The sequence below is a fragment of the Penicillium taxi genome (genome assembly GCF_028828555.1).
Source record: "Penicillium taxi strain IBT 34144 chromosome Unknown utg000003l_segment0_segment0, whole genome shotgun sequence".
NCBI classification, from domain to species: Eukaryota; Fungi; Ascomycota; class Eurotiomycetes; order Eurotiales; family Aspergillaceae; genus Penicillium; species Penicillium taxi.
Genome location: NW_026643205.1, coordinates 2,203,716 through 2,229,602, shown reverse-complemented (window position 1 = coordinate 2,229,602; position 25,887 = coordinate 2,203,716). Strand labels below are relative to the sequence as shown.

The 25,887-nt window shown below is 47.4% G+C and overlaps 9 protein-coding genes across 9 annotated transcripts; 6 read left to right on the top strand and 3 right to left on the bottom strand.

Annotated features, from left to right (window-relative positions):
* Positions 1–711: 711 nt before the first annotated feature.
* On the top strand, positions 712–2,785 carry N7495_004291 (arrestin family protein; the record flags this gene model as incomplete). Its single annotated transcript, XM_057206942.1, has 5 exons — positions 712–773; positions 843–986; positions 1,045–1,363; positions 1,417–1,842; positions 1,898–2,785. 5 exons carry the CDS (start codon positions 712–714, stop codon positions 2,783–2,785), a joined length of 1,839 nt encoding a protein of 612 aa, XP_057064622.1.
* Positions 2,786–3,841: 1,056 nt separating this feature from the next.
* Positions 3,842–5,654, top strand: N7495_004290 (PH domain protein; the record flags this gene model as incomplete). Its single annotated transcript, XM_057206941.1, has 4 exons — positions 3,842–3,958; positions 4,052–4,177; positions 4,236–4,328; positions 4,389–5,654. 4 exons carry the CDS (start codon positions 3,842–3,844, stop codon positions 5,652–5,654), a joined length of 1,602 nt encoding a protein of 533 aa, XP_057064621.1.
* A 1,450-nt stretch (positions 5,655–7,104) lies between these two features.
* On the bottom strand, positions 7,105–8,174 carry N7495_004289 (uncharacterized protein; the record flags this gene model as incomplete). The annotated part of the gene is made up of 2 exons (XM_057206940.1): positions 7,105–7,765; positions 7,807–8,174. The coding sequence occupies 2 exons, from the start codon at positions 8,172–8,174 to the stop codon at positions 7,105–7,107; spliced, it is 1,029 nt and encodes a 342-aa protein (XP_057064620.1).
* Positions 8,175–9,664: 1,490 nt separating this feature from the next.
* On the top strand, positions 9,665–11,139 carry N7495_004288 (uncharacterized protein; the record flags this gene model as incomplete). The annotated part of the gene is made up of 2 exons (XM_057206939.1): positions 9,665–9,813; positions 9,873–11,139. The coding sequence occupies 2 exons, from the start codon at positions 9,665–9,667 to the stop codon at positions 11,137–11,139; spliced, it is 1,416 nt and encodes a 471-aa protein (XP_057064619.1).
* Positions 11,140–11,283: 144 nt separating this feature from the next.
* Positions 11,284–14,052, bottom strand: N7495_004287 (uncharacterized protein; the record flags this gene model as incomplete). Its single annotated transcript, XM_057206938.1, has 8 exons — positions 11,284–12,291; positions 12,337–12,528; positions 12,581–12,686; positions 12,740–12,894; positions 12,948–13,018; positions 13,069–13,320; positions 13,373–13,559; positions 13,615–14,052. The coding sequence occupies 8 exons, from the start codon at positions 14,050–14,052 to the stop codon at positions 11,284–11,286; spliced, it is 2,409 nt and encodes an 802-aa protein (XP_057064618.1).
* Positions 14,053–14,802: 750 nt separating this feature from the next.
* Positions 14,803–15,897, bottom strand: nimX (cyclin-dependent serine/threonine-protein kinase CDC28; the record flags this gene model as incomplete). The annotated part of the gene is made up of 3 exons (XM_057206937.1): positions 14,803–15,067; positions 15,126–15,289; positions 15,355–15,897. The coding sequence occupies 3 exons, from the start codon at positions 15,895–15,897 to the stop codon at positions 14,803–14,805; spliced, it is 972 nt and encodes a 323-aa protein (XP_057064617.1).
* A 475-nt stretch (positions 15,898–16,372) lies between these two features.
* alkB (oxidoreductase, 2OG-Fe(II) oxygenase family) lies at positions 16,373–17,508 on the top strand (the record flags this gene model as incomplete). Its single annotated transcript, XM_057206936.1, has 2 exons — positions 16,373–16,667; positions 16,742–17,508. 2 exons carry the CDS (start codon positions 16,373–16,375, stop codon positions 17,506–17,508), a joined length of 1,062 nt encoding a protein of 353 aa, XP_057064616.1.
* Positions 17,509–18,303: 795 nt separating this feature from the next.
* Positions 18,304–23,608, top strand: N7495_004284 (putative ABC transporter; the record flags this gene model as incomplete). The annotated part of the gene is made up of 16 exons (XM_057206935.1): positions 18,304–18,837; positions 18,891–19,062; positions 19,115–19,340; positions 19,397–20,074; positions 20,140–20,262; positions 20,310–20,408; positions 20,465–20,589; positions 20,641–20,688; positions 20,741–21,401; positions 21,451–21,528; positions 21,607–22,144; positions 22,194–22,445; positions 22,514–22,803; positions 22,867–23,320; positions 23,377–23,421; positions 23,471–23,608. 16 exons carry the CDS (start codon positions 18,304–18,306, stop codon positions 23,606–23,608), a joined length of 4,461 nt encoding a protein of 1,486 aa, XP_057064615.1.
* A 382-nt stretch (positions 23,609–23,990) lies between these two features.
* Positions 23,991–25,747, top strand: N7495_004283 (uncharacterized protein; the record flags this gene model as incomplete). The annotated part of the gene is made up of 2 exons (XM_057206934.1): positions 23,991–24,562; positions 24,625–25,747. The coding sequence occupies 2 exons, from the start codon at positions 23,991–23,993 to the stop codon at positions 25,745–25,747; spliced, it is 1,695 nt and encodes a 564-aa protein (XP_057064614.1).
* Between the last annotated feature and the right edge of the window lie 140 nt (positions 25,748–25,887).

Genomic DNA, 25,887 nt, shown 5'->3' with positions numbered 1-25,887 from the left:
TCATGTGCCGATCATTCGCGTGGCATAGTCCACATGGATTTTAAGCATGACGGACATTTAGTATACAAAGTATGGTTCTAGTACTCTAGTAGGAACAGAGTACTTTACGGAGTGGGACAGGAAGATCAATGATCATCTCGACCTAGCCCTAGTTCCTAGGAAAGTCGCATCTAGACATCTGCAAGAGAGCATATATGTCTACCTGCATAACATGCAGGTCATGCTTTAAGAGCCCGAATAGATGGCGTGATAGGCTCTGGATAAACGAATAAACGATGATAGGGAAATAGTTTATAGTACGAAGGATAAGAACCATGATTCCATCGCTGACGTAAAAATACATGAATTTATCCGTCTAAGTTGAATGGTCTAGACAGATCGGTTTTCTTGAGTATTTTTATGGCTACTAATCCCCTATTTTTTTTCTTACTCCTGATCCCTTTTAGTTCCTCTAGTCTTCCCTAATTTTTTGTATCGCCACTTCTCGCCGGAAGCGCCGAAAGCGGCACATCTCCACTCATCCGCACTGTGGGACCCCCGTTTGAGTCTTGGGTCTTGCGAACATTGACCGGCAGATCACAGGAGGAAAAACGCCTTTTTGTGTCACCCTTTCTTCTTGCTAATCTTCTTTTCCTCCGACATTCCAAACCCCCGTTTGGCATACTCTACTCTCTCTCGTGGTCAATCGGCGACGCGATCGCGACCCCTCAAATGGCTCTCAGCTTCTTCAGCGGTGGTGGGAGCTCAAGTAATGCGAAATATTTTGATATTCGGTAAGTGGCAGACCAGGGATTTCTAGATCCTTGAGATTAGTTGTTGGATAGCTTCTCACGGGTCTACAGTCTGAACGATGACTATATCGTGTTCCGTGGCGGCGAGCACGAGGCTGCCAGTGCCCATCTAAAGGGGACCTTGGTGCTGTGCTTGTCTGAGCCTCTCGCCGTAAAACACATTCGGCTCGAACTCACGGGCATGTCACGGGTTTGGTACGTCATGCTAATATAATCGCGACGTCAAGAATGCTAACCGGAATGCCCCCTGTAGCTGGCACCTTCCTTCAAGTTCGTCAACCGGTGGCCGAAAGTCATGGCGAGAACGCGTCTTCTACGATAAGACATGGCGGTTTCGGGACCCTGGCAAGGGCAAGACAGAGATTCTCGCAGCTGGAAACTACGAGTACCCATTCGATGTAGTTTTGGATGGTGCAATGCCAGAGAGTGTGGAAGGTCTCTCAGAGAGCTGGGTAATGTACCGCTTCAAGGCTGAGATCGGGCGCAAATATGCCAAAGATATCGTTGCGCGAAAGCCGCTTCGTATTATCCGGACGTTGGATTCAAGTGCTCTGGAGCTATCGCATGCGATGGTAACTATCATCTTTCTCAAATCTTGTAGTGAGCTCAGGCTGATATTCTACAGTCGGTCGATAATATCTGGCCGAACAAGATTGAATACTCTATCAGTACTCCGACGAAGGCAGTTGCGTTTGGTACCTCGATCCGGGTGGATTTCAAATTAATACCCCTGCTGAAGGGCCTGCGCATTGGACAGACGACGTCACAGTTGATAGAAAGCCATGATTTGACGCTCAACCCGGAAGATTCCGACCATATTCGCAATACATACAAGACCACCCGGACTATCATCACAGACGAGCATGAGCTCGAAGAAGATAGCATCGAAGTCATTGATGAGGTAGCCGAGGGCTATCAGTTTACACGCTACCTAGACATGCCCCCCACATTGACACGCTGTCTGCAGGATACAGACACCAAGGGCATTAAAATCCGCCACAAGTTGAAGTTCCGCATTCAACTACACAACCCTGATGGCCACATTAGTGAAGTGAGTTGGACCGAAATTCGTGAGTCGTTTCCATGCTAATCTTGTCGTAATTTAGCTTCGTGCCACCCTTCCCGTTTCTATCTTCATTTCTCCCAGCATCCATATCGACGAGAATAACAACATCTGTGAACATGATGGAGCGACAACAACATCGGCAAGCCAGAGGAGAGCTGCCGATGACATTGCTACTAATCAGGCCCCTCCACTGTACGGCGAGCACCAGTTTGATCAGCTGTACAGCGAGGTTGACCCCAACGGCTACCGTACACCGGGACCGGGCAGTGGACCAGGCACACCGTTTGGCCCTCTCAGTCGCAACATTTCATCGGAGAACCTGGCATCGATGAATGCTTTGACCAACACTGATATCTCCGCTTCGGCGCTACATCGTCGACTGCAGTCCCTGAACGCGAACTACTACGCTGGATTCCCATCTCCCAACGAGAGTTCATTCGAGTCAGAAAGCCATCCCAACTCACGACAACTCAATGTGCATTTCGATTACTTCGGGCCAACATCTGGTCCAACATCTGGTCCAACATCTGGCTCCACAACGCACGGCCCAGCAAGCCCTGAGCTCTCTCGCAGGCCTTCGGACGAAATGGACCCGGATCGCATCCCATCTGGCATGGCGACTCCCTTCCATCCACAATATGCCGAGGTCGAGACACTCAGTCGAGTTCCCAGCTACTCGACTGCCGTGCGCGCCAACATTGGATTTTCTGATTCCAACCTTCCCGACTACAATACAGCTATATCGACCAGCTTGCCGTCAACGCCAATGCTCCAGTCACCACAACAGGCCTATCTTCGCAGTGGGCGGACTAGTGGGATATTAACACCATCGGAGGTCAATCACCCTGGTTTACACAATTTGCACAGCTCGAATGCTGACGATGCGGAACGCAGCCTTCGACTAGTACAAGCCCGCGCTAGAGCGTGATACGCCACGGTGAATGCCTCGATCTATTCCCAAACAGAAATATCTCTCGTCTCTCCTTGATTCCCCCTCCCCCCTTTCGAAAAGCTTCTCCTCAGTGCTGGTCACTGGCATCATCAGCATCCACATCATCCTCTTTCTTCTTCATTCAGCACTCAGAATACTCCTGGTGTTTCAGCATTTGACAGACACTGTCTGCTCTTCTACGGCGTTCGGCACCCTTGATAGACAGGCTCGGGGCACTTTTATATTTTCATAGATATGAACATTTAATTTTCTCTACGTTAAAAGATGACTCGCTGAAGGGGACAATACCTCTCCACAGCTTGAACTACTTGAATTGCTTGAATTACGCACATGGCCTTCTTACCTCACGTATTACTGACGATTTATCAGCCACAAATGACTGGCCTTGATTTTTCCTTCTCCCCTTTCTCAACGTCTCCACTACTCTCGATTAAGCTAATCACTGTAGATCATTGTAGATCTGGTACCGAGTTCATCTGTTTCTTATAATTGTCCGCATGTAGAAATGGGCCCGTGGCGTGGAATCCCAGCACCATGGTAACTTTGCCTGACTGAGCTATATTAGTAGACTATACTTAGCGACACAATAATTACTTACAACTTACCTTTTTGACCTGGCTAAAATCGCAACCATAAATCTTCTATAAAATTAAATGACCGCAAGATACAGAGATATCTGGTACGGCTTTTAAACTGCAAATTCTAAATTCTAAAATATTTGGCACCACTGACGCGGGCAGTGACCTCATAGGTATTCTTAATCTGATCGGGACTTTATTAAGAGACCATCCATCTCCTCTATGATACCCCACCTTCATTCAGCTAAATTGGTACTAGCATATTGCGCTTGTACGATAATCCGGTAACCGTCTACAGACTACATAGTACACGACAATTCATTGAATCTACTCTTACCTTGATTTCACGACTCGGAAGTTGGTTCCATTGACTGCTTATCATTACCAGATCTGAAATCTACTCTTCCTACGCTTCCGACACTTCCTCAGTAAACAACAACTTACCCCTTACACAATGGCGAGCCCCGTCGAGTACTCGCTCCCGAAGCGGTCGTCTACTATGCATAGCAACCTCACTCGCCGTACCTCTATGAGCGACGATGAGGCTATTCCCGACACTGATAGCAGCGAGGTTTGTTTCCGATATCACCCCACCTTTGGCGGGGTAGCAACATCCACCCCCTGCAAAAGTGAACTGAAGCTAACAACACCTCAATTGTGATAGACTACCAATCTTTTGCTTGAGCGTCTCCGAGCATGGAAGCACATGTGCGGTTACCTCGAGGACTATGTCTCAGCCACTGCCAAGGTTTCAAAATCTCAGTCGAAGGACCAGGAGAAGATCTTGAAGGTATTTTCTTGCCAAGGTTTAAAGCGTATCGTCCATTCATCCTAACTTATGTGAACAGACTGTCAGTGAACCCTTGAAAGAGGGCCATCACTTCAGCACCAGTGCTGGGGGTGTGGCTGGTCTATTCGAGAATATTCGTAGCAACGCTCAGGTACGAAATCTCGATATACTTTTTTCATCGACAATTGCTGATCAATTCTCTTATCTGTAGGGTATGGTGAACATGCACCTGGAAACCGAGAAGAACCTCAAGGGGTCGGTTCTCCCGACCCTCGAGCGCCTACACAAGGAAATCAAAAACAAGTCTAAGGAACTCAGCGCCGGTGCAGCTAAGGGAGCCAAGGCTGTCGAGAAGGCTCGACAAGCCACCCAGAAGCATATTGAGCTCTTGGGCCAAAACGCTGCCACGCACGATGCCGCTATCGGCAGCAAGATTGAGACAGCCCACGACCCTTACATTCTTAAGCGCGGCATCAACCACCGCCTGAACAAGCAGGTGATTGAGGAGAATAACCACCGCCAAGATATCCTGGTCGTGCAGAACTCGTTCCAGGAATTCGAGGCCCACGTTCTGGAGACCGTCCAGGGCGCCTTGGACCAGTTCTTCCAGCTGATGAACGGTCAGTTGGATCGCCAGCGGGCCATGTACACCGATATTCTGGGCAATGCGAAGCGTATCCCTGCTGATTTCGAATGGGTCAACTTCTCCATGCGCAATGAAGCTTCGTTGGTGAACCCAGACGGACCGCTGCGCTCATTTGCGAGCATCACTTACCCGAACCAAGATCACAAATCCACACAGCCTCTGATTGAGGGCTCGCTCGAGCGCCGCTCTCGTGCCTTGATCAAGGGCTACAGCACTGGATACTACGTTGTCACACCGGCTGGCTACTTGCACGAGCTCAAGGGTGACGATGATTTCAAGAAGGACCCCACCCCAGAGCTGTCTCTCTATCTGCCCGACTGCATCGTCGGCGCCATCGACGGCGTCAAGTTCAACGTTAAGGGCAAGGACGTGTCCAGCGGAAAGGTCGGAAATGCCTTCCACACCAACACTGAGTTGAGCTTTAAGGCACACACTCCCAATGATGCTGAGAAGTGGTGGACTGTCATCAAGGATGCTACCCGTGGCCCTACTCATGCTGCCCCAGTAGCTGCAGCCGCAGCACCACAAGCAGTAGCCTCCCCAACCGTAGCATCCCCAACCGCAGCCTCCCCAACCGCAGCCTCCCCAGTTGCAACCTCCCCAGTTGCAACCTCTCCCACTGCCGCTGCTGCCACCATCCCTGCCACCGCTACTCCTCCCACCTACTCCGAGAAGGAGAAGCAGCCTGAAGGAGCCGCAGCAACCTCCTCCACTACAGTGACTACTCCCACTGTTGAAAAGGGAGCTACCAGCCCTACTGTCGGTGTGAGTCGTTCTGCCAGCACAGCTAGCCACTTCCACACAGCACCCGGAGGCTCAGCGGTCGAGTAGAAAGTAGAAAGTCCATGGATCTGACTGTTAGTTTATCTTCTGTCGGGTTTCAATAACTTCTGCTTTTCACTGTCTGGACTGAGTATGCTATGCAATGCGCAATACGGTTCGTGATGAATATTTGCATTTACTTCTTTGGTTTGTGCTTTGTTTCTTTTTATGTCTCTTTTTCGATCTTCTAGCCCATCTATTACTAAGTGAGATTTGAGCGTACCCTGAGATTTTAATTTTTATCTCTTGGGATTATTGTCTTTTTGTGCATACAATGTCAATTTTGATGATATGAAATGATTTAATATCCTGCAAATAATAATTTGACTCACTATTGAATTGAGATTTCTATACCTGGGTACAGATGGCCATGTTCGTCCTATACCCCATATGATCACCAGTCTGAGAAGTAGCATAAATAGCCAAGTAATTATTAGGTAGTATATGATTTAACGACACTTCACACCTTACTAAAATTAAAGTAAAAATGAAGGTTATGTTTGAAACCGAGTGCGCATTTGTTTTTTTTTTTTCTCTGAAGAAATATAGATCAAGAAGAGGTTTTAGGCAGAGTTATATAGTGGTGTGATTCTTAGCTCGATGGAGTTTGGATTGCACTCTGAACTTATTTACCAGGTATAAATTGTGAACGACCGAGCCGACCTCTACTAATGCACTTTGAGGATATTTAAAGTGATAGGCCGAGTATTCATTGCCGAATTTACAAAATAAAAGCCAGAGCTGATAATTTTGATGAATAAAGAGACAATGGGCATGTCACTTCCTGCACTCTTAGAATACGTGGTTAGCCCATAATATTAAACAATGTGTATATGGCCATATTGTCCAGTTCCCATAAGTCACATTCTTTTTCGAGTCACTGAGCTGAGTCTTGAGCTCATTGAGGTACGCGCCCATTTCTGGAGACAAGCTCATCTTTCTTGAAAGATTGATCCACTGCTGATATCAGCCATGATGGGAAGGACTAGTGTGGAAATCATTGTTTCCACGGTCATTTGACCTGTGAGAACCCAGTTCAAAACTTGGCTTCGGGGTATCTGAACAGGCTTCGCTCACGCTACATTGATGACTGGGTCCTGGTGTTGTTGATCTTCTCCAAGCGAGGGAAAGTTGAACATTGGTCATCGAGGGTAGAGACTCGAACGAACTCGTCAAGGAATTCGCTAGCCAGCCTCGATATCTAGCCTTGATCTTGAAAATATCGGAAATCTCTTTGATTGCTTCGAGAAAACCATCGGTGTAAACCATGCAAAGTCAAACCGCACAACAGGGAATGGCTAAATTGGGGAAGTCCATTGACAGGACACGTTCGGAATGCTGAGGGTCTTGTTCTCGCTGAATGTATAAATCATAGATTCATTCATTTAATAAGAAATACTGGGGTATGAATTTTGAAGTACAGCAGAAGGCGCAAATATGGTCAGTTCAGAAATAGAAATCAGAAATCCTCCGGGCTCTCCAGGTCGTCCAGCTTCGCTCCGAGGAACCGACCCAAAGCAGCACATTTTGACTCCAGAGCAAGCAATACCGAAGGAGGAGCTGAGAGGTTCAAGCTAGCCAACCGCGCGAGATCGGCACTGCGGTCAATCTCAACTTGAGTATCGAGGTTGCCATTGGAAAGAGTGTTTGAGACGGGAGCAGCCACAGATACACGTCCATCACCTGCAGTCGCATCAGATGTGGCCCCATTCGCGTCGGCGGAGATGCCCTCGATGCCAAGGTAGTCTGGATCGATGCCGCTGGCTGCGGCCTCTGGTTTACCGGGTCCCACTGCTGCCAGGAGGAGCTTATCGCCGATTCGAGTGACGACCGCAACGGAGTCTTCCAGCTCAAAGACAATCGAGCCGACATCTCCCAGCGACATTGATTGTGCAGTAACGTAGGACGAAGGGTGACTGGCCGGGTTCACGCCAGTCAGGTTTCCGGTTGATGCGGTCTTGGCGTAACAGGTATATGCGGCTCCATATGTTGCGCTAAGGTTGCGCAGCTGTCGGGTGGAAAGGGAGGAGGCATAGGCGAAGACGGCGCCGTTGGTAGCGAACACACTAGACAGAAGCTTTGGTATTAGTGATTGCGCATGGTTGAAGAGGGGGTAGATGCTCCCGAGCCTCTACAGAAGCTGAGGGTCAATGGGACTTACAAGATACTGGTAATCTCAGGCGGAGAAAGGTTATCCTCCAAAAGGTCACTCAGCGCCTCCGAGTCCAGCATCTTGATATCTGGAAGACCGGGAATCATGCTGTCGGGTGCAGACTCGATGGGTGCCGGAAAGATAAGCTCTGGGACAACCTTGACGGTCTGGTCCTTGGGAGGAGTCCAAGAGCAGTCTTCTGGAAAGAAGAAACAGTTGTCACTGTAATCCTGGTCGTCGTGATCGTATTCGATAGGCTCGTCAGAATACTCCAACAAGTCTTGAGCGAGCGCGCTTGAGCGGGCCCAGTAAGGTAGGAACGGGGCGTCAATGTGGGTCCCGAGGTCAGAGCTCGCAATTAAATCACATTCCTCCATTTTCAAACCCATGGCTTGATGCAGAGAGACTCAAGAGGTTCAGATTCAGGTTCAGATTCAGATCCAGGCTCAGATCCAGACTGAGATTCCAAGTGAAAACAACTCAATCTGTCAGACTCGTATTGTTTCTTATTTTCCAATTTGAACGCACGTTGACACGTGACCAGGTTTTCATTGCTAGAGTAGGCAGGCGCGAACAAGACAAAACTCGACAGTTTTGAGAGCTTTCCCTATTCAAATGTCCTAGTCTAAGTCCAGATGACAATTGTGAATGTATCAAGTCACGAATGGTTCCAGTTGAGCCCGGTTACACGGCTACTAAGGAGGACATAGTGGTTTTATAAAGGCAGCGTAGCACTGTAGAACTGAAGTCATGCGACACAACCGCGAGGCTCTCTGAGAACGCCACGTCCCCGGTGCAGATTTGGGGCAACATGTGTCAGAACGTGTTGAGGCATAAATATTTGATTGGAGGAGGGGAACCAACAGGGCAAAGAGAGCGCTAAGCGTGGGTATTCAAGAATGCAGCCTAAGAGTGGGTTTAGATGTGAAACTAAGACAGCCAATAGGAATATATAACCAAGAGAAGTGATGAGCTATGAATAATGGAAATTGACGACAGTCAACTATAATACCTCATTGTAGAGTACAGAACTTAGCTATTAAAGGGATCAACGGGATCAATGCGACTGTCCTTGGCTTACTGCTCAGGTGCCACAATTGCCTTCTTCCTGCAGTGATATCAGCCTTAGAGCATATTTACCCTTCAAATTCCAACCCTTCTACTACACAAAGTGACGAAGCAAATACCTCTGTTTTGGGGGTATCCCTACCTTCAAGCCATCACCTGCAACTCAAGCCCGGGGACACCTTTGCATCTTTGCCTAATGATTTCGATCGATTGACCAACGTACTCACTCTCGTCATCATATTGCCACCGCATTGTCTTTCCATACCTGATTCGATGTTGCTGTCATCTTTCAGATTTGATCAAAAAGCTAAGCTTACTCCAAAACACATACCAATCAGATCCCAGCTGCCAAAAATCTTCTATAACTCATAGCCTTGTCCTATAGGCAATGAGGTCATGCTTAGTTGGCTCAGTTTTAGAGGTCCATCACATGTAAGCTCTTCTACAAGTGATGTCTTTCCCCTCCTCCAGTCAACGTCAAATTAAATAAATGTTACTGCGATGATTCGTACTTCGGCTATACCCGAGATCTGCAGTTAGGCCTTTGCCCCGGACGTTTCAGGTTTCAAACTCTTGGAACATTTTAGCATATCACCTGTCAAGTAGGTGTTAGTCTGTACGCTGTCAGCGGTACTTTGTTCTTCAATCCTTTAGATATCCAACTCTTGTCAAGAGTCAACCTTGAATTTATATGCTTCAATGGGTGGAGCCGGCGCTGAGTCTCCTGATTGGCCAATTGACTTACTCATCCGCAGCTTTCCAACACTTCAGCAACCTTGGATCAACATACAATGGCGCAATGCGCGCTTTGATATACCACTCATGCCATTTGGCCTTGAGGAAGAATCCTCGTACCATTCATCTCTTATATCGGGGACTTTCTTCGTCAACATGCATTGACAAGACGTTTTCACTTCCCGTTGGGAACAATGGATCAATATCGCTAAGGTGAGTCGTGTCTCATTCCCTCAGATGATTTTATAATCTTGATATTGACGGTATCAAAGAGTGACACGCCCAAAGAGGTCAAGGGCCACTGCTAAAAGCGAGCCTGAGTCACCAGAATCCAATGTCATTCTCTATCTTCCTCCCGGGCCCTTATTCCGGGGACCCAGTGCATCTTCTGTCCAAACCCACGTGGACTCCACTCTTGACGAGGTGTCCAGTGACTTGTTGACTCTTAATGGTTCGAGACTGGGGCCACCAATGCAGCATTTGCTTTCATCCTCAACCTCTGCTACTGTTGTGACAGTCAATTATCGCTTTGGTAAGGTCGAAGAGAAAGCATTAGATGCGCAGACTGGTGCAAAATCGTCAGAAAAGATTTATAAGTATCCGAATCCTGTCCATGACACGCTTGTCGGTTTTGACTGGATTCAAAACCACCTTAAACCCACACAGCTGGCGGTCTTCGGCTCGCATATAGGCGGGTCGCTGGCACTTATGCTAGCTCTAACAGAAGCCCAGTCACTACAGGCTGTCGCTGCTTTTGATCCAGTCTGCGACTGGACAAGTCTCGATGATTACTGTATAACTGAGAAAATAATGGACACAGAAGGTACGTCAAGTGTCAAGCAAAAACGATCAACAAGGAAAATTGCACCCACGGATTTGGTCCCTCTACTTGAGGCACGTGAAAAGTTTTTCACATCCCCCGAGAAATGGTTCGATTCGTTTGCCTCACCGATTCTCTTTCTCCGCTCTGCCGGCAAAGAAGTTCCCAAATCATTTCCTCAGTACCTCATAGGCCCTGACTATCCAGTCCCTGTGCTCAAGAACCCCGAAGATCAGACTGTTGCAGAGTCAATTGATGTCCTGAATAGATATGATACATACTCTGATTTCGACGTAGGTGACGAAATCGACCCTGGGCGAGTTGTTAAACGCAGAAAGTCTATTTCTCGGTGGCCACCATACGGCCTAGATTACGGCCTGAGCGGTCAAATGTGGAACGAGCCAAGCCGTGGCATTGGTCGTTTACAGGTTACCCTTCCATGGGTGCGAATCTTTACGCAGGGACAGAACACTAGCCTGAACTCAGATTCAAAGCAGTCTCGACCAAGTCATCATAGCAGAGAGCCAAATCCCAGTTCCACAGTTCTAGCCCAACAAGGGGTGGAAATGATCTCTGCCATGCGGAGAGCCTGTTTCTGGGGAAGAGAGAAGGGATATGGTGAAAGGAGAGCCAATATATCTCATAGCGATGAAAATCCAGACCAAGAGATTGGATTTTGGATTAGGAGTATTTTTGATAAGACAATAAAGGATTGTTAGCTCTAATGTTCAGTTAATAGCCCCGATTACCTGAAGAAATGATCTCATGTTCGCGGAAAAGCATGAAGCAGATCACAAATATCTATATTCTGATTTGGACGAGGTCGTTATTGAATAGGCTTGTCTACATACGAAAGTACCTAGCTAGACTCTACCAGGTGAAAAGATGGATGTGTTGGTACTCCAGAATTCCTTCTCAATGGTTGCCGACGCGGCGGGATCATCTCGATCTAAAGGAGCCTCAACGTCGTATTCTGGCGTAGGGTGCACAACCTCCAGGCTCAGCTTAGGATCTTTAGAGTATACCCTCAGTCCTACCACACACACTGCATTCCAAGGATCTTGAGCAGGTCCATCGAAATCTTGAGAAGGTACAGCGTTCTTCGCGATAGACTCCTCGGGTGGCATATCAATGTCGCTATCAAATTCGAAGCCTTCAAGAAATTCCACATCGCAGCATTCCAAGCCGTCCATATCAAGGCGGGTATTGAGGCTTGGATGCGACGACTGAGTTTGCTTTCTATCCACGCTTGAATGACGTAGGTGCAAGCCATTGAACTGAATAGTCGGCACTGAACCACTCGGCGTAGCGACTGGGTAGCTAGCATCGCTCGAGATACTAGCGAATTCTGTAGGAGACTGAGTCGGTTTCTCATTCAGGATTTGTTCCGACATCGGCCCATTCATCTGGGCAGCTTGTCGCACAGCCATCCGTTGCTGTCGGGCAACCATCTTCCGCTGGCGAATCCATTCCTTTTTGAGCCTTTTTTCTGTTTCGTCTCGTAGCTGCTTACGCTCTGCAGCCTTTCGTCTGTCTCCTTCCTTTCGCTCCTGTTCAGTCTCTGACACCAGGCCTTTGGCATGGGCCAGATCATAGGATAGTCCGACTTGAACGAGTTTCTCCCGTTTAGATGGCGCGAGACGACGTACGGTCTCTTCTGTCGGCTCGGCAACTTCATGGCGGTAGGCAGTGATTTTCATTAGAACATGATACCGGCCCGGGTCAAGGTCAATTTCGGCATTTATGGACCGATGCATGAAGTGGCTCCTTTGGCTGCGAACCATGTAGTCCTCTTCGCCATCTTTCTGAACTCGGAACTTTAGCATAAAGCTATACTCGCCAGTAAGACCTCTGAAATAACGTGTGTCGAGCTGGTAAAGTTAGTCAAGGTCTATATGATGTGAATGCGCACAAACCTGGGATAGGACGATGACCGTTGGTCCGCTCTGGGTCACATTCATGATGAATTTTGTACTGTGATAATCAGCGGACCAGGGGACGTTCAAGGTAGTCCATTGCTGCGTGACTGTCCACTCATCACCAAAGAGACGAGTTCGATCAAAGTGCTGGTATTTCTTGAGGAGATCCTTGTACGAGATCCAAAAGAACTACCCTCGAATTAGCAATTTGTCGAACAAAACCAGACATAGATATACAAACTCCATCGTTTCCAAACTTGTGTCCAAGCAGTTCTATCCACTCTGCTGTCCATTGCTCAGTTCCGTCACCCCAAGCACCATGCCACTCTTTCTTGCCCCAGGGATTTCTATGAAGATGAGTTGACATTCCTGATGGAGGGAGATTGCAGATGCTACTTACCTTAGTCGGAGTAGACGGTGGCCTTTGATCTCTCGAGCCTCCATAATTGAATAAGAGTGATTCTCTGACAGGCCATCATTTCTAGCTCTTGGAAGACCTTTATACTCCGGATCCAACCAGTTGGAAAACATTCCAGTCCCACAACCAAAGAGGAACTAAAATCATGTCAGCTGAATGCACCAACAGTTTTGTGGCTTCTCCCAATTACCTGCTTGTTGACCTGCATAAGCTCCTCTGTCCAAAAGCGATCCTTGTCGAGAATATTGCTCGAGAGGATCTCTGATGTGACTCCCCGGTCAAGTCTTCGATCGCTTCGCCAACAAACCCACCCTCAATCGCGGAATAGTCACCGTGAGCTTTGGCAAATGCCTTCTCCAGGAGAGGCAGCCAAATCTCATTCGGATCCACGCACTGCGCAAAGTATAGCGCCCGCGAGCCGGTCTGGAAAGCTCGGCGATACTCTTCTTCAGAGTCGATACGGTTGATTCCATCCCAAATATCTCTTTCGTCCATAGATTCGTCATAGTCCGCCGCACGAAGATATAGCTTATCATCTACAATGCACTGCTGCCATTCGCCATCTGGTGTTGCTGTCAGTCTCTTACCAGCCCGGCGCCAGTATTGTGGGCTTACCGCGATGAAATACAAATCCATAGATTCCAATCACTTCATCTCGAGCAACGCAGATCTTCTCAATCAACTCCTCCTTGTTGCCCATCGTCCCCAGTGCCGCCATGAGCCAACAATCCCCATCATAACCCTGGCGCACATCTGACGCTGTCGGTCCATTAACGAAGAACTGGGGGTTCTCAAATATTTCCTGTACCACATTAGCTAGCTATTTGACAAAGATATTGAGGAATTTTCCAACGAACCGTCACACGTTTCACTCCGCGCGGCCTCATCTCCTCATTTAGCTTGTCCAGTTCATCTAGATAGTATCTGCGACGAAACTTGAGATCAAGCTCAATATCAAAATGGGGATCGGTGTATTTCTGATTCACCCGCTTGCATTCTTTAGAAATACGATCCACGGATTTCTGACACTCTCGTCGTGCCTGCTCGTATGACTGAACAGCCTCTTCACCTTGGATCACTCCATTTGGCACTCGCCTGGCTCGTGTGCGTGCATATGGGTTATCTGGTAGTATTGTGTACACCTTTCCCGGGTACTTGGTATTGAATTGCTCCCAGAACTGCTTAACACTCTCCTGTGGCGGCTGGCGACGCAATCTATGAGGAGGTCTGCTGTTTGAACGAGATGAAGCAGGGGGTATGGAAACCCCGCAGCCCATTTCATCGTCAAATTCCATGATGAAAGGTTATATTGAGGGCAGTCTATGGTGCAATTGTTCTTCGTGTAATTTATAAGGACACAAACAGGGAGCGTTGAAGAGTTTCTTGTATTCTGAACTGCTAGACGGAGAGCGCTTATTAAAGAAGTAAGCAGTAAGAGGCTCTAAAATTACCCCATTCCACGTACCTTTGTACGGTCTCTACGGGCTTGCCGGTGCTAAGCCCAGCTTGGCATCGTTCATAAGCGGTCACTGCAAAGATGCAGGGATGTCCGTCGGGCTGGCGATCTAAATACGAACATACCAGCATCGGCCCCCAAGTTTCTCCTCAGCTGAACCTGCAGTATCCCCATTAAGGCTTTGGTTTAGAAATCTTACATGATATGAATTCTAGAACAGGTTTGAGCGCATATGAGTGCAGGGTTAGCATCTCACGTGCGCCCCGATTTTTCAGCTCTGATACGAGGTTCGGATTTGATTGGTCCTATTTACGAACATCGCAGTTGAGTCCTTCAATTAGAAATCGAAAAGGCTGTGGTATTTGGCTGTTTGTCTCTATGAGAACATGGTTATCATCAGCCGAAAGGGTATGTGCGCCTTGCACTGAACTAAAAGCCAGTGATCAGAGTAGTCCTGCCCTTGTTCACTCCCCAACTCCTGATACATAAAAAAAAAAACGAGAAACATTCCAGGGGATATTGTCATCCACTGACGTGAATAAGGTTACAAGGAAAAAACAACCAAAATTCGTAAATCCGGGGAAATCAATCAGTGAACGCCGTTACCGGAACCCGAACCGCGGCCCGAGTAGTGAGCACTTCCATGGCGGAAGTAGGGATGCAAGCAGGCCTGCTTAGCAGAAAGGCGGTGCGCAGGGTCATATTCAAGCAAGGCGTCAATAAGCTGCAGGCCAGCCTCCTCCAGGCCCGGAACAAGAGGGGCATCGGGGCGCTTCCATTTGGGGAAGGTAGCTTTGTAATCCGGGAGCGAGGTGACACCAGGCCAATCCTCTTCATTGGGGGTACCGAGGATGCTGGAAAACATATTAGCACAAAGGAGTCCAAATGTTCAGAGAAATAAGAAATACATACCGGAAGATTTTGAAGATTTCATCAATCTCAGAGTCACCGGGGAAAAGAGGCTTGCGAGTGCACATCTCAGCAAAGATAGCACCAATGGACCACATGTCAACTCCGGTGGAGTACTGACGTCCACCCAGCAGAATTTCCGGTGAACGGTACCACAGAGTAACGACCTGGCAAACCCCAAATAAATTTAGAGTCGAGCCAATTAATTAACTACTCGATGGGGATTACTTACCTCGTGGGTGTAGGTACGCAGCGGGACACCAAATGCGCGTGCCAGACCAAAATCAGCCAGCTTCAGGTTACCATCGCGATCGATAAGCAAATTCTGGGGCTTTAAGTCACGGTGCAGTATACGGTGACTGTGACAGTAGCGAATGCCTTCAACCATTTGTGCCATAAACTTCTTGACCATAGCCTCACCTAGACCAAGGTTCATCATCGATCCGTCTGGAAGAGCCTTTCCACGACCGCCCTCGCTGACGGGGAGAGCCTCCATGTACTTCTTCAAGTCGAGATCAAGGAACTCGAAGACAAGATAAAGCTTGTGACCGTCAGCGTGAACAATGTTTAGCAGCTTGACGATATTGGGGTCCTGCATTTCCTTTAGGAGAGAGATCTCGCGGATAGCGGTACTAGGGACGCCTTCATCTTCGGCCTCGAGACGAATCTTCTTCAGGGCAACGATACGGTTGGGATGGTTCAGTTCACGGGCCTTGTAGACGACACCGTAGGTACCTAGGAAGACGCATACACAGTTAGATGCATTCGAAAACATTGTAAACAAAGGAAGGAAACAGTCAGACTGATACCTTCTCCAATCTTTTCTATTTTCTGGTAGTTCTCCATAATGACTGGAGATGCTCAAGATTCTTGTCTTGTTCTGATGAAGGTTCTCGTCTAGTTTTGTTGGCGGAGATATTAGACAATTGCAGAACAGACAAATAATGAGATACACGAAATGGGAGAGACGAGAGAGAAGGAAGGAGGTGAAGCAAGGAGGAGAAGGAAGGTCCGGTGAATATAATGACCCATAAAGTACCTTGTTTGAAAGCTAATTTCTGAGATCAACAAAAGAACTTTCGCCGGATCTTCTCGTCACAATGAGTTGGTTGTCGTAAGAGTTGAGCCGAGAACCACAGCTTGGCGGGGGGCACAAAAACAAACAACCCCCACGTCGTGGCAAAGGCGGTGAACGCGTAATTTTTTGGTAAATCAGCCCATGCCGATCCTCTTGCTTTTTTACAATCACTATGGCGCATATCAAGGGTCTCAATGCTCATGATCGGCCTCCTGAAGTGATCAGGCAATGCTATAAAAAGTACTCCAAGATCTCTTTAGCAGATGTCGACCAAGACCCGGCAATTCTCGACCTGCAACGACTAGATCCGCAAGACCTACCTCCAGCCATCAAAGCGTCACAGTCCCTGCCAAGTCAGGGCCTTCGAATGGCATTTGATGACTTCGTTTCTGGGCGCCATGAACGAAATATGGAGCATGCCCCGTCAATGGAAAACATCCCAATATTCACTCACGACTCGATCACCGGTCAGCATCGACTCACTTCAGTTCTTTCCAAACTGACCCCAGCAGGATAATAACCCTTTCCTGACCCCTCACAGGACTCCTAATGATTCCCTCTCTTTTCCCACCGACCATACAGATTGAACTGCTATCCCGGCTACTACATCGAGACCTGTCAAACCCCGAACACAAAACAAATTTACACATACATTACGACGTTACCTATCCCGAGGCGGACGATAATATGCATACAAGGTCGTTCTTTGCGAGTGATCCAGCTCTCATTATGCATCCTAAAGACCCTCACATACACAAACCTTTGACTGTTCAAAGCGCCTGGGAGAAGAAACTCCGCTGGGTAACTTTAGGCGGCCAATATGACTGGAGCGCAAAGGTGTACCCTTCCGAAGCTCCACCGCCCTTTCCGCAAGACATTGCAAATCTCTTGCGCACCCCATTCCCTGAGACTGAATCTCAAGCGGCGATCCTAAATTTCTATTCTCCCGGAGATACGCTGAGTGTTCATCGAGATGTGAGTGAGGAATGCGATGTAGGGTTGATCAGTATGAGTTTTGGATGCGATGGCCTATTCCTGGTCAGCCATGACGATGGCAACGGCTGTGGAATCATTCGAATTCGGTCTGGCGATGCCGTTTACATGAACGGAGCTTCACGATTTGCCTGGCATGCTGTACCAAAGATATTGCCTCATACATGTCCCAGCTGGTTGGCGGACTGGCCATCCCTCGAAGAAGGTTCTCCTTACCAAATATGGAAAGGCTGGATGTCTGGAAAACGAGTCAATCTCAATGTTCGGCAAATGACCAGCTCTAATGCTCCAGAAAACGCTGGATTGGTTGAATAGATATAATATACGTCCTACGACGGCCAGCGGCTTTTGCTGCCAGACATGCGTTACATTCCCCGCGACCTATGACCCTACACTACAGAGTCTCAATAACAAGATGATTCTTGAGGCATTATCACGTTGTTATAACTTCTAACCGCTATTATGGATTTCATGTCTAGATACAGACCCATAAGAGAATTCCTACACTAACAATGTTTAAGGTCCATTTAAATAACATCCATGTAATGAGTTCATAGATATGACTTGAATCATCTAATGAGATTTGAAGAAAGATCTACCAACCTGTTCCCTTTCCTTTTCTGATAAGATCCAAGTTCAAGATCGATGACTTCATGATCGGAGGCTAACTCCGCCAAGAACCCTAAATTCGGGGTCAACGCATACCATATGCGGAATGCGAAACATGCAGCTCACATAATCGGATGGCTCATTAGTATGATTTAGTGTTTATCGTCATTGATTGCTGGCAACCGGGTCTCGACTCTAGTCATGGCTTACTCAGATGTCAGGCCCTCAAATTCATCGGACATTTAGTATTCCGAGTACCATAAACCCTGTACTTCGTTTTGACGTAATATTCTTTTGATTGGAAAGATAACTTGTTCCTTTTTACCTTTGTCACTGGTCACTTCCTGCTTTCTCGTTTCCTCAAACCGTATGCCACTCACAGGAATATTTTTTTCTGTCACATTGTTTTTGGTGCCACTTGAACTTCTTTCCACCCGCAACTATTGACGGTGTCACTTGTATCCCTTGTTATTGGATTTTTCTTCTCCTTATCGCGAAGGGATGGCCCATGACGAGTCTTTGGGTGGGAATTCAGTACCAGGGGCCCAAACAGATGCACATACTTCAGCGACGTCGATCGCCAGAAGTACTCACAGCTCCTCACAATCAGATCGTGACGAGGAGTTTGAACCAATCCAAAGTTTATCTTCCAAAGAGCAGGATGGAGCTACTGGAGCTGCCGGAACTGCTGGAGCTGATCAGTCCAGTGAGATATTTCTCGCGCAAACAATATCTCGCCGACGCAGTCATGCTTCCGGCCACGAGGGTGAGGAATGGGTACAGATTGAAAGACTGATCTCACGCATGTTTGGCCATGAGAGAAAAGCCAGTTCACAGGAAGAGAAGACTCGACATGTTGGCGTCGTTTGGAAGAATCTTACCGTGAAAGGCGTTGGTCTTGGAGCTGCCCTTCAACCGACCAACGGGGATATTTTCCTTGGACTTCCTAGACTCATTAAACGACTTTTGACCGGAGGCAGGAAACAGGCTGGCACTGGAAAGCCAGAAATACGAACGATTTTGACCGATTTTACGGTATTCCTCCCTTGGATATAATACCAAGACTTCATCTGACGTTTGAACCTTAGGGCTGTGTTCGTCCTGGCGAGATGCTTTTGGTTCTTGGTCGCCCAGGATCAGGCTGCTCAACATTTCTCAAAGTGCTTGGGAATCAGCGATTTGGTTATGAAAGTATAGATGGTGATGTGCGATACGGTGGAACCGATTCTGAAACCATGGCTAAGAATTATCGTTCTGAAGGTAATTCAAAGATTCTTCATATGGCCAAAGATTATCCCAGCTAAATCAATAGTTTCTTACAACCCCGAGGATGACCTTCACTACGCCACGTTGACTGTGCGCGACACGCTCCTATTCGCTCTCAAAAGCCGAACCCCAGACAAAGCTTCTCGAATTCCTGGAGAGAGCCGTAAAGAGTACCAACAAACCTTCCTATCTGCGATTGCCAAACTCTTTTGGATAGAACATGCAATGGGGACTAGAGTTGGTAACGAACTCATCCGTGGTATCTCTGGAGGGTAGGTTACCTATACCAAGACTGGATGTCAATCAAGCTAATTCCCTGACATTCTAGCGAAAAGAAACGTGTTTCCATCGCAGAGGCAATGGTCACTAAAGCCAGTACTCAATGTTGGGATAATTCAACCAAGGGCCTCGATGCAAGTACAGCTTTAGAATATGTCCAGAGTTTGAGGAGCTTGACCAATACTGCTCAGGTTTCCACCTTAGTAGCTTTATATCAGGCCTCTGAGAACTTATTCAATTTGTTTGATAAAGTAATACTTATTGAAGATGGAAAATGTGCCTTCTTTGGTCGATCTGAAGACGCAAAAGCATATTTTGAAAACTTGGGCTTTGAGTGTCCTTCAAGATGGACAACCCCTGATTTCTTGACCTCCGTCAGCGATCCAAATGCAAGACGTGTGAAACCTGGATGGGAAGATCGGATTCCTAGAACTGCAGAGGAATTCCAAGCTGCATATCGCCAGAGTGATGTCTTCAAGGCTACAATCACTGATATTGAAGGCTTCGAGCGTGAAATTGAAGCACAGGAACAGGAAAGAGAAGCTGCTAGAGGCACAATGAAAAAGAAAAACTACACCATTTCATTTTGGAAGCAGGTGGCTATACTTACTCACCGTCAATTCTTGGTAATGTTTGGAGACAGAGCCACTCTAGCTGGTAAATGGGGTGTCATTGTTTTCCAGGCTCTCATTGTGGGAAGCTTGTTCTTCAATCTTCCTGACAATAGGTATGTACTGGCCTATCGCTGTACCTTACATATGTTTACAAGGATCGTAAGCTGACTGTTTTTAGTGGTGGAGTCTTTACTCGAGGAGGAGTCATGTTTTTTATTTTGTTGTTCAACGCTCTGCTTGCACTCGCAGAGCTCACATCTGCATTTGAGAGTCGGCCGATCTTGATGAAACACAAAAGCTTGTAAGAGCAAATACACAAATGTCGAAAACCGAGCTAAACAAACTTAGTTCATTTTACCGACCTGCAGCTTATGCCTTGGCTCAAGTTGTGGTGGATGTACCGTTGGTACTCATCCAAGTTGTTCTTTTTGGCTTGGTTGTCTACTTGTGAGCACTTCCTTGTAGACCATATATTGTGCTCTCAACTAATAACAGTCTCGTAGCATGGCTAATCTTGCGCGAACTGCATCTCAATTCTTCATCAATCTCCTCTTCACTTTTATACTTACCATGACTATGTATTCGTTCTTCCGCTGCTTGGGGGCGCTATGCGCTTCGCTGGACGTTGGTTAGTAAAGGTTCATGTCATTATTACCGTTAAGTCACTGACTCTTCTCAGCTACTCGCCTAACTGGCGTTGCTATTCAAGCGTTGATCGTATACACCGGTACGCAATTTCCCTATTGCTACCGTTTTCAATAGCTAATCTCTAATTACAGGCTATCTCATTCCTCCATGGAAGATGCACCCCTGGCTGAAATGGCTCATCTGGATCAATCCAGTACAGTATGCATTTGAAGCTTTGATGGCGAATGAGTTTTACAATCTGAAGATCCAATGTGAAACACCTTTCATTGTTCCGTCGGGCCCCAGTGCATCTTCGGGCCATCAGAGTTGTGCCATTCAAGGAAGTACTCCAGACAGTCTGACGGTTCAGGGATCCGACTACATACAAGCAGCCTATACGTATTCCAGATCTCACTTATGGCGCAACTTTGGTATAATCATCGGGTGGTTTATCCTTTTCGTCGGCCTCACCATGCTAGGAATGGAACTGCAGAAGCCGAACAAAGGCGGGAGCTCTGTGACTGTCTTTAAGCGAGGCCAAGCTCCAAAAGAAGTTGAAGACGCCATTGAAAATAAGAATCCGCCTGCGGACATAGAGTCTCCAGAGAAGTCTTCTAGGCCGTCTAGTTCTCGGGATGAGGAAAAGAATCATCAACAGGTCAAAGATATTGCCAAGAATACCTCGATCTTCACCTGGCAAAGTCTGAACTATACTATACCTTACAAAGATGGACAGAAGAAACTGCTCCAAGACGTCAATGGCTACGTCAAGCCAGGTCGATTGACAGCTTTAATGGGAGCATCGGGCGCCGGGTCAGTGATTATTTCTTTCAAGAGGAGAAACCAACTAATTTCTTTGAAGTAAAACCACTCTCCTGAATGCGCTAGCTCAGCGGATCAATTTTGGAGTCGTCACAGGTGATTTCATGGTTGACGGAAAGTAGGTATTTCTTTTATCGCCCAAGGCTCCGAATCAATCTCACAGCCATATAGGCCTCTCCCCAAAAAGTTTCCAAAGGGCGACTGGTTTCGCAGAGCAGATGGATATACACGAACCGACTGCTACAGTTCGTGAGTCATTGCGCTTCTCAGCTCTCTTAAGGCAACCGAAGGAAGTACCCCTACAAGAGAAGTATGACTACTGTGAAAAAGTGATTGATCTATTGGAGATGCGATCTATCGCTGGCGCAACGGTGGGATCTGCTGGTACAGGCCTAAACCAGGAACAACGTAAACGCCTCACGATTGCAGTTGAGCTTGCTAGCAAGCCGGAGCTTTTGCTTTTCTTGGATGAACCGACATCAGGGCTTGACTCGCTGGCAGCATTCAATATTGTCCGTTTCCTCCGAAAACTGGCGGATGCTGGTCAAGCCATCCTTTGCACAATCCACCAGCCATCCGCTGTACTTTTCGAACAGTTTGATGAGTTACTTCTGCTTCAGAGTGGTGGGCGTGTTGTCTACAATGGAGCTCTTGGTTCCGATTCCAGGACGTTGATAAGTTACTTTGAGCGAAATGGGGGAAAGAAATGCTCATCAAAAGAAAACCCAGCCGAAGTATTTATTTTCGTATTACTGCTATGTTTCACATGCTAACACACCTCAGTACATGCTTGAAGTGATCGGAGCCGGAAATCCAGACTACAAGGGACAAGACTGGGGCGACGTATGGACCAACTCGACGGAATCCAAGCAACTTTCCACAGAGATAGACAACGTCATTAGCTCACGTAGAAACGTCCAGGATGAAAAAATTACCAATGATGATCGAGAGTACGCTATGCCGCTCTATGTGCAGGTAATGGCGGTCACCAAAAGAGCATTTGTGGCTTATTGGAGGCTTCCCGACTACATTTTGGTATGTCATATCCTCTGAACTTGATTTGAACCAATTTAAATCTCTAACATTTGAGGGAATTAATCCAGGGCAAATTTATGCTTCACATTTTCACAGGTCTTTTCAATACCTTTACATTTTGGCACTTGGGAAACAGCTATATCGACATGCAATCCAGACTCTTCTCTGTCTTCATGACTCTAACAATCTCACCTCCACTCATTCAACAACTGCAACCTCAATACTTGCATCTCCGAAGCCTGTATGAGTCGCGCGAGTCCAATTCAAAGATGTATTCTTGGGTTGCATTCGTGGTGAGCGCGATCCTACCTGAATTACCATACTCAATCGTCGCGGGTTCCATATACTTTAATTGTTGGTAAGTATATCAGTTCCTCAGTTCCTCAGTCGGTAATTGCTCATATCATCTCACATAATCTAGGTACTGGGGAGTCTGGTTCCCGCGAGACTCTTTCAGCTCAGGCTACACATGGATGATGCTTATGCTTTTCGAAGCTTACTACGTCGGTTTTGGACAGTTCATCGCTGCTATTGCCCCTAACGAATTATTCGCCTCACTACTTGTCCCTTCATTTTTCAGCTTTGTGGTTTGCTTCTGTGGAATCGTAGTACCATACTCTGCTCTGCCTCATTTTTGGCAGTCGTGGATGTACTGGCTCACGCCGTTCAAATATCTGCTGGAGGGTTTTCTGGGAGTTGCCGTTCACAATGTCCCAGTAAGGTGCGTTGATCGTGAAGAGTCTAGATTCAGTCCACCATCTGGGATGACCTGTCAAGAATATGCAGGGTCATTCGCCACACAGTCTGGTGGCTATGTACGCGATGCTGCTGATGGGCTGTGTGCATTTTGCCAGTACTCCACTGGAGATCAATTTGTGAGCCTATTTATTGCCAAGTGTGTTGTTTATGCTAACTTATACCTCTTTTACAGGCCGCCTCTTTCAATGTCTTCTACTCTAACAAGTGGAGGGATTATGTGAGTGTCTTTCGACTATGCTGTTTATTATTGACCTAACATATGCCAGGGGATTTTCTGGGCGTTTGTGATATTCAATTTCATGCTGGTCTTCGCATTTTCATGGTTGTATCTCCACGGTATTGGAGACTTTAAACGCCGGCTCAGTGCTCGCAAGACCAGGAAAGGGAAAGGTGTCACAATTTAAGGGGAAACTAGAATGTTAATTTTATTTTATGTGATGAGAATGTCCAATAGATCCAAATAGATTGAAGTACTGGTCTCTCATCACTCATGCAGAGTACGTAGAATAGGTAACGTGGCTATGATTTCTATCGGTAATTATTTCCCAAGTATAAATATGAAGTAGAATAAGGGCGGATATACCAAGTCTTGGCCTTTTGAGCTCTGCCTCTACGCCGAAAATCTTGGCACGATCCCACATCTCCTCACCCCCATTTCTTCACATGTCTTATATCTGAAGGCTGTTGCTTACTTTAATTATTTAAAGCTTCAGCCTCCAGTTTCTTTCTTGGTTTTCATGCGATTCATTGTTTTCTTTTTCATATACCCGACCTTTTTTGCCGACCATGAAGGAGGAAAGTCCGAGGGAAACGCCCGAGGACTCACGCGACGATAGTCAACTGTCTAATTCTAAGCTATCAGCGAATCAAGCCTTCAAAGATCGGAAATGCCAGTACTGTGATCAAGCCTTCACATCCTCCTCATTAGGCCGCCACCTTGACCAATTCCTTTTCAAGAAGAAGCCCGACGGTATTCACGATGTGGAGGAGATCCGGCGAGTTCGTAGTGGAATCACCCGTCGCCAGGCCCGCACTACCTCCGGTAAGCGCGATAGTACTCCTGATCGTGCTCAGACAAAGGGACCCTCTCCAACTAGAGACGCGGGTACAAAGACGCGGGAAGCTCCAGTGCGCATGATGTTCAACACACCGACATGGCATGCAACTGGTGTTATCAACGATATACCCAACCCGAGTCGGGTGGTAGATGGACCTCGACTTGCGCCTGCACCTCCCCGATCAGGTTCCATGCAATTACCCGAATTTGCCAGTCGAGGTGCTAATTCTAATAGCCCTGACACTATGAAGGCTCTGGAACTGGCTTTGCGCGAGGTGCTGGACAACATCAAAGCTGCAACGTATGATATACCTTGCATCTATTTCGCTGTTTCGCATCTTGTCCTTACAAATTTCTATATAGTTCCCGCTTTCGACCTCGAATATCACCCTTCGACTTCGATATTCAATCCCAGACCTTTCCTTCCCTTTGCCTCCAACTCTTACCTCCTCCTCCCAGTCTCTTCTCCATTCATCCATTTCCATCACCCAATTCATTCTCGCTCCAGCCTCCTGGGTTAGAGCACCTTGATATTGTTCGCCAGGCGTTGCGCTCGAAAATAAACCAATGGCAGTCCGATCAGCTCTCGGGTGATTCTACCTCTCAAAAGAGACACATGGGCGCCAATGTCGACCAGAGTATGATTTTCCGAACTGCACAACAACATGAAGAAATAGGTCTTCGCCACCTAGAATTGGCCTTCAGTCATTGGAACAATCTCCCTCATGAAAATCGTCGCGAAGCATGGCAACTAGAAATCACGCGTGCATTCGCCCGCGAAGTCGAGAAACGCAAAGAGGTAGACGAGCAGCTTGCTCGAGTGCAGCAAGAAGCAAATCAACTTCGCGCACAGGTTGAGCTTCTTGGCTCATGCCAGTGGCCGCGTGAGTTTGCCCTATTTCCTCCAGACACGCTGCCCATCTCCCGCAATGTTTCACGGGAGCTGGATGCAAGGAGCAGCCAAATCAGTTCCGACTCTGCTCGGTGGGATTACGATAATTTAATTGCAAAGTGGAAGCGTGTCGTCATGCACGACAAAAGTATGGGACGGATCGGCGTGGGATATGCAAGTGGGAGCCCACTATTGGAAACTGAGAACCAGCAGCGACAAAGCCCCGATATTCGCCCTCCGCGTCCGGGTGAGGATACATCTAACCACCCAAACCGCTTGCGGCCTTTGCAATCCACTGCTGCGATGAGTCCCGATGTTATGACTGCGACCACCACCACGCCTAATTCATCGACCCATTACGCCTCACCATATTCGCATAACGATCCCCGCAGTCCCCCAGGCGGAGATAACGGGGCCCCACAAGCTAAACGTCCTCGCTTGATGAATGGATCGGATGGTCTGCAGGCTGCGGCGTCTGTTGATCCTACGTCTTCTACAAGCAAACCATCCGCTCCCTGGCCTTCTTCCACTACTATGCTCTCAAACTTCCCTCCCCCGTCGGGGTTGCCCCCGCCTTCCACTTCTAGAAGTTGATGAAATTGACGATTAGCAAGTAATTAATGAGATCTTGGACATCATGGCGGGTAGAGAATCATCACAAACAAACGCTTGGATCAAATATAGTAATACTTGGAGTTGAATGCTAAATACACTTGTCAAAGTGGTCCATGTTC